Source organism: Salvelinus alpinus, chromosome 24 (assembly GCF_045679555.1).
Source record: "Salvelinus alpinus chromosome 24, SLU_Salpinus.1, whole genome shotgun sequence".
Classification (NCBI taxonomy): domain Eukaryota; kingdom Metazoa; phylum Chordata; class Actinopteri; order Salmoniformes; family Salmonidae; genus Salvelinus; species Salvelinus alpinus.
In genome coordinates this window covers 1,334,633-1,347,189 of record NC_092109.1, presented here as the reverse complement: position 1 = coordinate 1,347,189, position 12,557 = coordinate 1,334,633, and the positions used below count along the sequence as shown (strand labels likewise).

At 44.9% G+C, this 12,557-nt stretch overlaps 1 protein-coding gene across 6 annotated transcripts in view; it reads right to left on the bottom strand.

Moving 5' to 3' along the window:
• LOC139551707 (spectrin alpha chain, non-erythrocytic 1-like) overlaps positions 1–12,557 on the bottom strand; it is a 71,026-nt gene that overhangs the window by 5,559 nt on the left and 52,910 nt on the right. For 3 of the 6 annotated variants that reach the window (XM_071362978.1, XM_071362974.1, XM_071362977.1), the window contains 19 exons: positions 12,473–12,508; positions 11,534–11,581; positions 10,506–10,597; positions 10,103–10,247; positions 9,549–9,830; positions 9,183–9,380; positions 8,371–8,621; positions 7,955–8,117; positions 7,085–7,099; positions 3,827–3,958; positions 3,428–3,565; positions 2,867–2,971; positions 2,271–2,479; positions 1,885–2,127; positions 1,423–1,654; positions 1,087–1,246; positions 857–933; positions 514–723; positions 139–435 (listed from right to left, as the gene is read on the bottom strand). In XM_071362978.1, coding sequence (XP_071219079.1) covers positions 139–435; positions 514–723; positions 857–933; positions 1,087–1,246; positions 1,423–1,654; positions 1,885–2,127; positions 2,271–2,479; positions 2,867–2,971; positions 3,428–3,565; positions 3,827–3,958; positions 7,085–7,099; positions 7,955–8,117; positions 8,371–8,621; positions 9,183–9,380; positions 9,549–9,830; positions 10,103–10,247; positions 10,506–10,597; positions 11,534–11,581; positions 12,473–12,508 — 3,033 coding nt within the window. The remainder of the gene's footprint in view (positions 1–138; positions 436–513; positions 724–856; positions 934–1,086; positions 1,247–1,422; positions 1,655–1,884; positions 2,128–2,270; positions 2,480–2,866; positions 2,972–3,427; positions 3,566–3,826; positions 3,959–7,084; positions 7,100–7,954; positions 8,118–8,370; positions 8,622–9,182; positions 9,381–9,548; positions 9,831–10,102; positions 10,248–10,505; positions 10,598–11,533; positions 11,582–12,472; positions 12,509–12,557) is intronic. The other 3 variants (XM_071362975.1, XM_071362979.1, XM_071362976.1) reach the window with 2 other exon arrangements.

Genomic DNA, 12,557 nt, shown 5'->3' with positions numbered 1-12,557 from the left:
ATGCTCTATGTGATCACCCGCCAAAGTGGCTACTGAAAATCTACCCACATTTGACAAGTGTTAATTTCCCACCCTGTTGGCGATACAGCACAAACAGATCTGGGACCAGGCTACCTCCCACCCCTCTTCCCTCATCACCTTGATGATCTTCTGCAGGTTTCTCCAGGTCTCCTCCAGGGCCTCCATGGTGAACCAGGTGTAGGGGTTGGACACCACCTGGTAACTCTTAATCTGCCGGTCCAGCTCGGCCAGCTGGTTGAAGTCGGCCTGCGCCGAGCTCAGCGACGAGCGGAAGGCCTCGTGGGCGTCGCGCAGAGCCCGGATCTCCTCCAGCGAGTTGCAGCGCACCGGGTCCGTCAGGTCCTCCTCTGCATTCTCAAACCAGCTATTGAAGGCCGATGCCTTCTTGGCAAAGGTCAGGAACAGGTCTTCCACCTGGGGGGGGGTTTGATGGACCATAATATGAACACCAATGTTAAAAATCTATGAATTGTAGTCATTAAGATATCCTACCTTCCTGAAGTGATCCTGGGCCTCCAGCAGCTTCTTCTTGCGAGCCTGTGAGTTGTCTAGCAGCTGGTTCCAGCGCTTCATGAGGGCGGCGTGGCGGGCCTCAATGGCCTTGGACTGGACGTGCTTGGCCGCCAGCAGCTGGTCCTTGAGGGCCGTGATGTTGGTTATGCCCTCCTGCTGGAAGGCCTGAAGACCAGCGTCAAACGTCTCCTGTAGACCCGAGGAGGGAAGAAGGAACATGAGGCACGGGAGAATGTGTCTAGGTGATGCGTGGTGAGCTTTCTGGCAGAAAATGGCGGCCGTGGCATCACTCATTTGGGAGATACACATTGCTACACCGTACCTGCTTAGTGAGCAACGTCTGCACAGAGGAGAGATCTCGTCCGTAGTCATCAGTCTTCAGGCTGTTCTCCTTCTCACCTGCACAAACAACCAGACCGTACAGATTGAATGATGCACTCAAACACACATCCTTTCATCTTTTGTGAAGACTTCGAGTTAGTTCACCCTCAAGAGACTGATGAGCTTAAAGACTCAACACAACAGTATTGTTGAGAACCCCCCCTCGCGTACCGATCCAGGACTCCACCACGTCGGCCTTCCAGTTGAACTGCAGGAAGGCAGAGTTCTCGTCCAGCTTGGCTTTCCTCATGGCAGCGGCCCTCTCCAGCTCAGACACCTTGCCCCGCAGGGACGTCATCTTGGCTGAGATGCTGTCCACGTGGTGGTTGTTCTAATTGAGGGACAGGGACACAGAAAACACAATATGCATTTAAAATCAGTCTGGGACAACAGCCAGTCTAGTGAAAGTGTAAATTGTTTAAAAAAAAGTGTCAACAAGTTCAGTTGGTACCTGGTCTCTTAGTCATAACATATAATTTGTACGGTCCGTGTTTGGCTGAGACGTACCTTGTTGATGAGCTCGTCTCCGTTGGAACACACATCATTCACTCTGTCCCTGTGCACGGTGAAGTCAGTCTCAAACGCCTCATGCTTCTTCAACAGGCCCTGCACGGCGGCCAGGGTATCCCCGTAGTCTTCGCTTCCCACCAGATTCAGCTTCTCGTTAATCCAGGCTTCCTCCTCTTCAACATTCGCAACAAACTGCTGGTATTCCAGCGACTCCTCCAGCCTCTGTCCCCTGATCACACATACAAAAAAAAAAACATTATCAATGAATGCCTAAGATAATGGTGTTTCACCTGTGTGTGGTGTGCATGTTCATTTGTGTTTGTATCAGATTGTGCTGGGACGATACCAGTATTGCGATAGTATCAGAATGTGTGTGTCAGAATGTGTGCGCGTTAGTCAGAATGTGTGTGTGTTAGTGTATGTGTATCAAAATGTACCTGTGTGTGTGTCCAGTCTCACCTTGCTGCAGCCAGGTCCTTCAGCTCCGTCCAGTGCTCCTCAAACTGGCCCAGCCTCTGCTCTATCTCCTCCTGGCCGATGGTGTTGTCATCAGACAGCTTCTTCCCAGTGTCCTGCACAGACTGGATGGCTGGCTCGTGGGCCCCCAGCTCAGCCTCCAGCCTCTTGTGTTTCTTCCTCAGATTCTGCACTCCTGTCAAATCACGTCCATAGTCTTCCGAACTCACTAGCAATTTCTTTTCTCTGAATGGGGATTAAAGAGACGAAGAGAGAAAGAAAAAAAGAGAGCGAGTGTGTTAGTAATTTACCTCAATGTCTCAACACCAACAACCCTCCAAGACATTGTCTTGCATCCATTCCTCCACAACTCCAGGGGGCGCTCTTACTTTATCCAAGACTCCTCATCGTCCAGGTCCCTGAAGAACTGGTGCAGGCGGTGAGACTCGTTGAGCTTGGCGCGGCGGCCGGCAGCCATGCTCTTGATCTTGGCGAAGCGTCCGTTGACGGCGTTGCGCTTGTCCTTGACCTGGGTGGGGTCGAAGGCTGTGCTGGCCGTTAGACTGTCGGCCTGGCCGTTCAGGTCCTTCAGGCGATCCTGTATACAGACGGAAAGACATTCAACGCAAAGCACAAGCCCGTACTGGTGGATATCGTTAGTGATTTGTACAAAAAACATTAAAAGACAGACGTTATGTAAGAATGATAAGTTCAATAGGCGACGCTTGACCAGAGGTTTCAATGTCGAACCAAACTGAGGCAGTGTCACCTTCAGCCAGTTATCATTTAACACGGAAGTGTATAGATAACGGATTTCACATATAGCATTTCTCACATTAAGTACATCAAGGACCCCAGCTGAGGCCAGACTATCATTCAGCCATTTTCAGACGAGGCCTTCCCCTGGTCCAACTGAAGAAGCTCAGTCCCATGATGGTGGTGGCTGTAGTTCAACAGTGAGATATGTGGACATAGGATACATTACCTCATGAGCAGAGATGTCGGCTTCCAGAAGCTGGTGTTTCTTCAGCAGGTTGTTGACTGAGGCCAGGTCTTTGCCATAGTCTTCAGACGCAAGAAGGGCCTCGACCTGCAGAGAAAAACAAGAGAGGAAACAAAAATAATTTAGTGAACGGTAGTTCATCGTCTTTGTTTTCAGAGAGCATTTTCCCCAAAATTATTTCTCAGCATCTTTTATTTTTTCAATAGCACAAGGTGAACAAGTTAACGTGTCAAATCCAACTATTTTAAGCCCATTTAAAATCCGTCTAACATTAACTAAATGGCTGGAAACAAACTCAGAGGTGGTCTTTTTGGGTGTCTGTTCAGCAAATCAAACCTCTCCTTTTCTAATCTTACTGACTATCTGTGCAGGTCTCAGATAAATCCTATTAAACATCAGGGTTTTCAGTACATGATTTCATGATAAACCAAATATCAGCATCTTTAACTTTTGAGAATTGTGTGGTGGATGGGAACCTTTCACAAAAGTGATCAAATTTTTAGATCTAGATTTTTTAATTATTTTATTCTCATTTGTTTTTACCTCAGATAGCCAGAAGTCAAAGTCCTTGATGCCAGTGTTGAAGTTCTGCTGCTTGTTGGCTTCCTTGAGCTTCTGGCTCTTCTCTGCTGACTTGTTCACCAGGAACTGCCACTGCTCATCCAGGGCACCGAGACGCGACTAAAGAACACATGCACAGGTTTGATACCCTGTTTTGAACTACTGACAAAAACAGTAGATGTTGAACTAGGCAATAATCAGTTCACGTTGCTTGAATGGCATAGAAAGATAATGTATTTAACATTTGTTTGCAATGTGATCACCGTGTTTTTCTCAAAGGCTTTTGTTCTTGAAGTGGCTTTGTATGTAAAGAACATTTTTATACTTACAATTATAATGTGTGTATAGGACAAGTAAGATGTTTAAAAACTGTGTGGGTACCTGAACTGCGTCCTCACTGCCGGCGCAGGCCCCTCTCTGGATGAGGGCGTTTCCTGTGTCAATGACCCCACGGATGCGGTCTGCGTTGGCGTGCAGCTCTGCCTCAAAGGCCTGGTGCTTCTGGTGCTTACTCTGTGAGCGCAGGCAGGGGAAGGAGGGAAGAGACGGGGGAGAACAAGGGAGTGAGAACCATGGTGTATAGAGAGCCAGTGGGTTGGTGCTGGATGGGTGACATCTTCCCTTGGATTGTGTGAAAACACAATCCGGTAGGCTACTTAGATACGTGTTTGGTAAGGGTTGATGTACAATTGAAAAGGCAATTTAGTCATTTAGCAGATGCTCTTCTATAGAATAAGTGCATTCAAATAAAGAGGCAAAGTATACAGTGAATTTGGAAAGTATTCAGACACCTTGACTTTTACCACTTTGTTACGTTACAGCCTTATTCTTCAATGGATTCAATTGTTTTTTCCCCCCGCTCATCAATCTACACACAACACCCCATAATGACAAAACAAAACATTTTTTATTTTATTTCAACATTTACATAAGTATTCAGACCCTTTATTCAGTACTTTGATGAAGCACCTTTGGCAGCAATTACAACCTTGAGTCTTCTTGGGTATGACACCACAAGCTTGGCACACCTGTATTTAGGGAGTTTCTCCCATTCTTCTCTGCAGATCCTCTCAAGTTCTGTCAGGTTGGATGGGGAGCGTTACTGCACAGCTATTTTCAGGTCTCTCCAGAGATGTTCGTTCGGGTTCAAGTCCGGGCTCTGGCTGGGCCACTCAAGGACATTGAGACTTGTCCCGGAGCCATTCGTGCGTTGTCTTGGATGTGTGCTTAGGGTTGTTGTCCTGTTGGAAGGTTAACTTTCGCCCCAGTCTGATGTCCTGAGCGCTCCATAGCAGGTTTTCATCAAGGATCTCTCTGTACTTTGTTCCGTTCACCTTTGCCTCGATCCTGACTAGTCTCACAGTCCTTGCGTCTGGCCACTCTACCATAAAGGCCTGATTGGTAGCGTGCTGCAGAAATGGTTGTCCTTCTGGAAGGTTCTCCCATCTCCACAGAGGAACTCTAGAGCTATGTCAGAGTGACCATCGGGTTCTTGGTCACCTCCCTGACCAAGGCCTTTCTCCCCGATCGCTCAGTTTGGCCGGCTCTAGGAAGAGTCTTGGTGGTTCCAAACTTCTTCAATTTAAGAATGATTAAGGCCACTGTGTTCTTGGGGACCTTCGATGCTGCAGTAATGCTTTGGTACCCTTCCCCAGATCTGTGCCTCGACACAATCCTGTCTCAGAGCTCTACGGACAATTACTTTGAATTGGTTTTTGCTCTGACAACTGTGGGACCTTACATAGACAGGTGTGTGCAATTCCAAATCATGTCCAATCAATTGAATTTACCACAGGTGGACTCAAATCAAGTTGCAGAAACATCAAGGATACATGCACCTGAGTTCAATTTTGAGTCTGTTAGCAGAGGGTCTGAATACAGGGCCTGGTTTATTTTATTTGTAATAAATTTGCAAACATTTCTAAAAACCTATTTCACTTCATCATTATGGGGTATTGTGTGTAGATTGCTGAGGATTATATATATATTTTTTTTAATTCATTTTATAATAAGGCTGTAAAGTAACAATGTGGAGAAAGTCAAGGGGTCTGAATACTTTCCGAAGGCACTGTATATATTAGAATGGCACTTTTTACAATACGCTTCATAAGTGTCAGTCCTTTTTCACACATGTTTATGTTTGTGACTGGAGAGTGAATATCTCCTATTTGGGGCTATTGATTATGCAGGGCTCGACATTAACGCTTGTCCGCTTGCCTGGGGCAAGTAAAATAAAATGTTGGACTAGCAGATTATAGATTTCAGTTTGAACAAGTATAAAAAAATACAGAAAAAATAAATTAAAAAAGTCACAATATCAAACAATTAGGCTACTCTGATCATAACTGGATACGATGTTTTGCTCATTGTCCTCCCAATCTCTGCAGATCGCATTGGAGTATAATTATTGTAGGCCTGCATTGACAGGCACGAGCAGTCTTTCAATCATGCATTCACGAGATATGTTTTTGAGATCAAAGCGAGCTTAGATGCGTTTGCACATTTGTTGATAATAATAGCTAGTGAGTTATTTGCCCAGTTATAGATCATTTTTGGTCAGCAATGAAAATCATGAAAAAGTAATGGTGTGTGCTAGTGGGCCGTTGCCACAGGAGAGAAAAAGCACGCTAGAGAGTAAATTGCTCAGCAGGTAAAACAGACTAACTAGATAGCCAGTTCAAAAAAAGTGTGGTTTTGGCTGGTTATCTCGTTAGTTAACTATTAGCATGCATTAATGTCATTGTCATGTATGATGTCCTAAAGTAACTTTCCACCAGCAAATGGCCAAAACGCAGTTGATACGTGTATGCAGTTGATGAAACCAATGCTACATTTTCCAGTTGTAAAAAGTCTCTCAAGGACTCAAAATTGGCTATGATTCTCCTCTATTCAATACTGGCCATGTAATTCTGACAAGGTAAAAAAAAAACACCACCAAATGAGGACAGACAATGTGTCGGACAAGACACACCAAGGTGACAAACAAAATGGAGATGGAACGGATCCACAACGGGGCCGCGACAAAATATGTTTTTGAAGATACCTACCAGATGAGAGGGTCTTTTAAAAACTAATTCCACACTTTGTTTTTACATAACTGGAGATTGAGAGAGGTAGAGAGCAGACAAACACTTATGCGAGGTGTCGGCGCTATCCTCGATGTCACTGTGTTTGCGGCTAAAGTGTGGTTTTTGGTTACAACCATGAATGCGGCGAGCTTACAAAAAGGCAAGGCACATCAATCTCTCTCTTTCTCATGTCTAAATACATTTGGCAAGATTTATAGGACAATTATTTTTTTATTTTTTTAAAGCAACAATATGTGGAGCAAGTTTGAAGATGACCTAACCGCAGACAAACAAAAAAAAATATAGAAGCCACAACCAGCAACAAAAAGAAGTGACATTTGCTAAAATGGAAACAACTGCAGTCATATACAAACATGTGCATTGATGGCACAAGATGGGGTAAAATGAAGACATGTATGAAACCCATACAACAACAAAAAAAAGCAGGCACTTGCGAGTGCAGATGAACACGTAAAATACGGGATGGCATTCTACACACGTGTCTACAACAGACAAGGCGACAGAAAACCTACTTTGGGTGTTAGTTTAGCAGACACACTACTCAACTTACCAGCAGCTTGGACAACTATAAACGAGACAAAAACAGAGGAGAGATTCAGTCCCATATAGACACACATGGGGGTTGGTTCAGTAGGTACAGGTAAGGGGGCATTGTAGTCATTAACAGGGAGCAACAATACATTTACACAGTATTAAACTGCAGTATTGAAACCACTGACAAGTTAGATGTAATTTAACTTATATTAACAAAACACTCACCCACCCTCCCCCAAAATCGGTTTACCATCTTTTGAAACCAAAATAAAATGCCTTATAGGCCAGGTTGTGGAGGAATTACAGTGGGGTTGCCAACATTTTTTATTTTTTATTACAGTACAGAATTATGGCAACATACAAATGTTTGAGAAAGATCTTTTTTTTTAGTTTTTTTTTTAGTAAATGTATTTATTGGTTTTAATTATGAATTCAAGGTTATTCGTTGATGTAAAAATTGACATTTATCAATTTTAAGGTTAAACCATTAGATATGGGGTGGGGTCACCAGAAATTCTGAAAAAAGGGTGTTTCAAGTCATTATTTGATCATGATCTTTTGATCAAGTCAAAGTATTTCATCTGACAAGATTTTTTTTTTTTAAGTAAAAAAGTTGCCCCTAACCACTGACAGAGGATCAGATATTTGTTATCCTACTAATGGTTATGGGTTAGGGTAAACTGACCCTAGATCAGTGGTTAGGGGGCTTAGGGGAAGCCCATAGAGATGGTTAGAGGGTGTACGTCCCATGCTGAATGCCCTTCATGGCGCTACCGATTGCTATCTGTCTTTTGTGGCAAGTGTGCCCACAATCCATATCTATGGTTCAGCCTTGAAACTCCAAGGATGGAGCCCGTCATTGTGATTATCTTAGCCAATCCTGTACCTGGATGTTGGTGGGGTCCTTGTAGGACTCGTCGGTGGCCGTCTGCAGCTTCTCGCTGATCCAGGCCTCAATCTCATCCACATCACGGCTGAACTGCTGCAGGGTCTGGGACTCGCCCAGCTTGGAACGCTTCTCAATCATCTGGGCCTTCAGACGGCGCCACCTACAGACCGGGAGGACAAACGCAGGCAGGCACAGTTACACTAGGGCAGGCAGTTACACTATGGCAATTCCATGGTAATGGAATTACGCCGAGACTTTAAAAAGTATGCCAAACAAAAACAATTGATTTCAAAGTTTAACAAACCATATATTTTAAAGTCTCAGTGGCCAATTCCATGGTAACGGAATAACGCTAACAGATACGCACATGCAAAGTTGCACAGATGGTCATCTAAAGAGAAAGCTAGAGTGACCTGTCCAGGACTTCGTTGCGACGTTTGAAGATCTCAGGCTTGGCGTAGTGGTCAGCGCCGACCAGCTGGTCAGCAAAGGACTGCAGGGCAGCGATCTTCTCCTCCTGCACATTGATGGCCTTGTCAAAGTCCTCGTGTTTCTTGATGAGGGCCTCCACGCTGTCCAGGGAGTCGCCCTTGTCGTCGCTGGCCAGGAAGGCCTCGCGCGCTGCCATCCAGTTCTCAGCCTGCTCACAGTCACGGTTGAACAGCTGAGGGAGGAGAGGAGAGATATTACTCACTAGGATAAGTTGTATACTGGCTAGGCTAGTAATTGACGTCGTCTCGAGGTTGTGTGTAGTATAATTATTACACTTTTATTCCATGGGTTGGCAGCACACAAACTAGATTAGGCCTAGTTCATCAAAGGCACACTGTCAAGTCTGGAGCAAAGGAACCTAAACTAACGTAGACACACCAACATGTCCTTAAGTTTAAATAACCAAAAGCCACTGAGACGAGGTGTTTGTTTTTGCAAGGCTTAAGGAATGATCTGCCACCCTTTCGTGCCCCAGAAGGTAAGCAACAGGGGGGTTTCTAAGACTGTATCATTTAAAAAATATATTTTTATTGAGGTTTTATGCTGTGTAATTTCATTTACTTAAATTAAGTTATAGTTCAATTACGGTCAAACATTGCCGATTTGCGAGCTTGGTGTGTGTGCTGTGTCCCTGTATGGAGCCAAGCACCATTTCATAGTTTGTTCTACAGTGTTAATGATTGAATGAATGTGTCTGTCTGTGTCTGTGTGCGCGCGCATGTTTGTCTCCAACCTGGAGCTCCAGGCACTGGTCGAGCATCATGCGTCTCTGGACCCAGGCCTTCTCCAGGTCGGCCCTCTCGTGGTCCAGGGCCTCCAGCTTCTGCTGGATCTCCGGACTGGCGTAGTGGCCGCGTGCCAACAGCTGCTGGCCAAACTGCTCAAAGGCCTGGAAGGTGCCCGCACGGGCGTCGATCTCAGTACGGTGCTCCTGGAAAGAGGGAGAGAGGATGGTAAGATTACAGGTGTATATTGGATGGACTAGATGTTTGTGTGTGTCCATATGTGGAATCGGGTTCACCTGGTGTGTCCACAAGATACAGGGGATGGACGGTACAAGTGCTTGTGTGTGCATCTATGTGTGCTCATATACCAGTACCTGGTGTCTCTCCAGCAGGGCCTCAGCCCCGGTCACATCTTTGGCCAGTTCCTCTGAGGAGACCAAGCTTCGGATGCCGTTAATCCAGGACATCAGGTCCCTGAAGTCGGAGAGGAAGCGCTGCAGGTCGTGGGAGTTGCCCAGCTTGTCCTTGCGCTGGTCGGCACGCGCCACTAGGCTGCTCCAGGCCGTGTTGAGCTCTGTGCACTTCTCCTGGATGTCGTCCACAGCCTCCGGGTGGGACTGGATCAGACGCTCCGCCGTCTCCCCCAGAGACTTCACCTGGAACAGGAAGGCAAAGATCCGCTAAGGGTTATTACATTCTTCAACCTTTTTTCAGTCCCTGTGTGTTTGGACGGCCCTGCTCTTACTGAGACGCAGTATCTTCTTGAAGAAGGACGATCGACACAGTAGATAAATGCATGCGCGTGTGTTTCTGCTCACCTCATCTTCAAGACTTTGATCAATACTGACCATCCGCTGATCTAAATGGCAACTGAAAGTGTGTGTGTGTGTGTGTGTGTGTGTGTGTGTGTGTGTGTGTTTCCGCTCACCTTGTCTCCCAAGGCGGCCAGGTCTCTCTCAAAGCCCTCATGTTTGCGCTGCAGAGCCTGAACGCTAGCCAGGTCGTGGCCGTAGTTGTCTGTGTTCAGGGCCTGGTTCTTCTCCTCGATCCACTCCTTGGTCTCATCCGCATCCCTGAAGAAAACAAGCAGCCATTTAGTTTTTCATTTCACACCAGCCATTTTGTTCAGTGTGTTAAAATATTAATGTCCACCAACTTTCTCTTTGAGGTGTTCTTGGTCTTCATCAGGAACCTACATAGGCTAATACATGTGTCACCTTAAACACAGATGTGTGTGTAAAGACTTTAATGCGCAAGTTTTCTCTGCATCTGTTTGAACGTAGTGTGTATGTGCACTTCAAATGCCTTCTGTGGATGTGTGTTGTGTGTACCTGTGGAACCTCTGCACCTCATGGGCACTCCCCAGCATGTTGCTTCTCTCCTCAGCCAGCTGCTGCAGGGACCTCCAGCGGTTGTTCAGCTCCTACAAACACACCACCGTTATCACCCAATCACAGAGCTAGACAGAGCTTCTCCGGGATACAATTAACTCCCATGAGGCCTTTGCCAAGGTTACTTGAACCCAGTGCTCCAATTTAGCAGATTTAAATTAAAAATGTTTTAATTAATTGATAAATGACTTATTTTCAGGATATTATTTGATATATAGACTCATGGTTGCATATCCTTCCAGGTTGGGATAAATTCCATTTCAACTCAATGAATCAAAACAAAATGACTTAAAATTCATCTAATAAATTAACTCTTCTCTGAATTGACTGAGTTACAATGGAGTCCAGTGGAATGGAGCCCAATCCTGGTAATCTTGAGCAATGAGGGTCTTAAACTGATATCAGTTGTGAATATAAATTGTGAATCAGTAAAGTGCTCATTGATTCAGGTTGTGCTCCATGTGTGTTTGACAGACAGACTGGTGTAAAAGGAGGCGGTTGGATAAAAGGGGTTGGTAACGAGGAACAAGAAAAGTCAGACTGGGAGATGGATGAATGTCAATGACGATACACAGGATGGAGAAACAATGGAGAAAGGAATGGCAAAACGCTAGGGTAACAAAATATGGTGTTGAGGCATATTTCAATGCCTTTTGTACCAGCCATCCTTCATTTCGAAAACAAATAATGGTTAAAGGAGAGCGGGATGAGACAAATGAAAACAGGAATGAGGGACAAGGCCATCCAATGACATCGGCAACATGATGAGAACAAAAATACAACGCAAGGACTGTAGACAGAGTCCAGACCGATGATGAACAAGACAATGGAACCAAAGGATGACCACGTTGATGAAAGGGTTAGTCTCCAGAACGTACACGATGCAGGTTTGAGACAAGCCAGGAGGACATAAATGCGAGGGAGGAGGAGGGCGGGATTTGGGGGGGGCTAGTCTTTAAAAAGCTTACCTTGATAGTATTAAAGTTAGCCGTCGTTTGAACAGCCACGCGTACATTCTACAATCAAAGGTGAAAAAAATAGCACAAAGGGAGGACAGGAAAAGGGAGGAGGAAGGTAGGGGGATTGGGACAAAAACACCACACCAGTCAAGAGAGGAACTATATTAGCACAGCAGGGGGTAAAGACAGACCATGTCTTTACACTGTTGCCCAAAAGACATCAACATGACGATAGAAGACCAGCAGGCCAAAAACCACCAAAAGGACCACCATCACCGTACATGCAGTGGAGACGGAAACTTAAGCGCTGACTAAGTTACTACAGCTCAAGGCAAAAGTTAATAATTGGGTTTATGTGTAGGCTGCGTCAACAAAGATGCATATAATACCGTCTTCTAGCTAAATCCATCTATGGGTGTGTCAACATGTGTCTGATATGTGTTTTCACCTGTTTTAGCAGTAATGAGAAAGGTCAAAATTACCTTTAACATTTTTGTTTACCCAATGAAACTAATACCTTATAAACAAGTAGCTAGAGTAAACAAGTAAACAGGTTCACTAGAGTAGCTAGTGAACAGTAGAGTACTTAGAATATATTGAATGGTGAGTGGTAAGTGCCAGGTCTTTCATTCATTTGTTTATCTCTTGTTTGTTAACAAGTATGTCTTACATTAACTGATGCAAGGTCCTATGAACAGGGCTGAACTAGTGGGCATGAATCCACGATTCAAATTCATTCAAATATTTTTGACAGTGTCAAAACCCCAATGCAGTTCAATCATGCTCAGGTTCAAATGACAACAAGTCCAGATTGACAAGCTACATGCTGTCCAATCTTATATGGAAAAAAAAAAAAGACATGGTCAGACTAAAAGGATATAGTTTGTGAGACAAAATGCTTTGTTTGGATATCCATGAGACTATGTTGATTGGTCAAGACTTTCTTACCTTCCATGGTGAAGCATTTTTGGAGTCGGTATCATCCTGTTGGAACAAAGAGGGGAATTTGGGTTACATACGTGACAGAAATAAA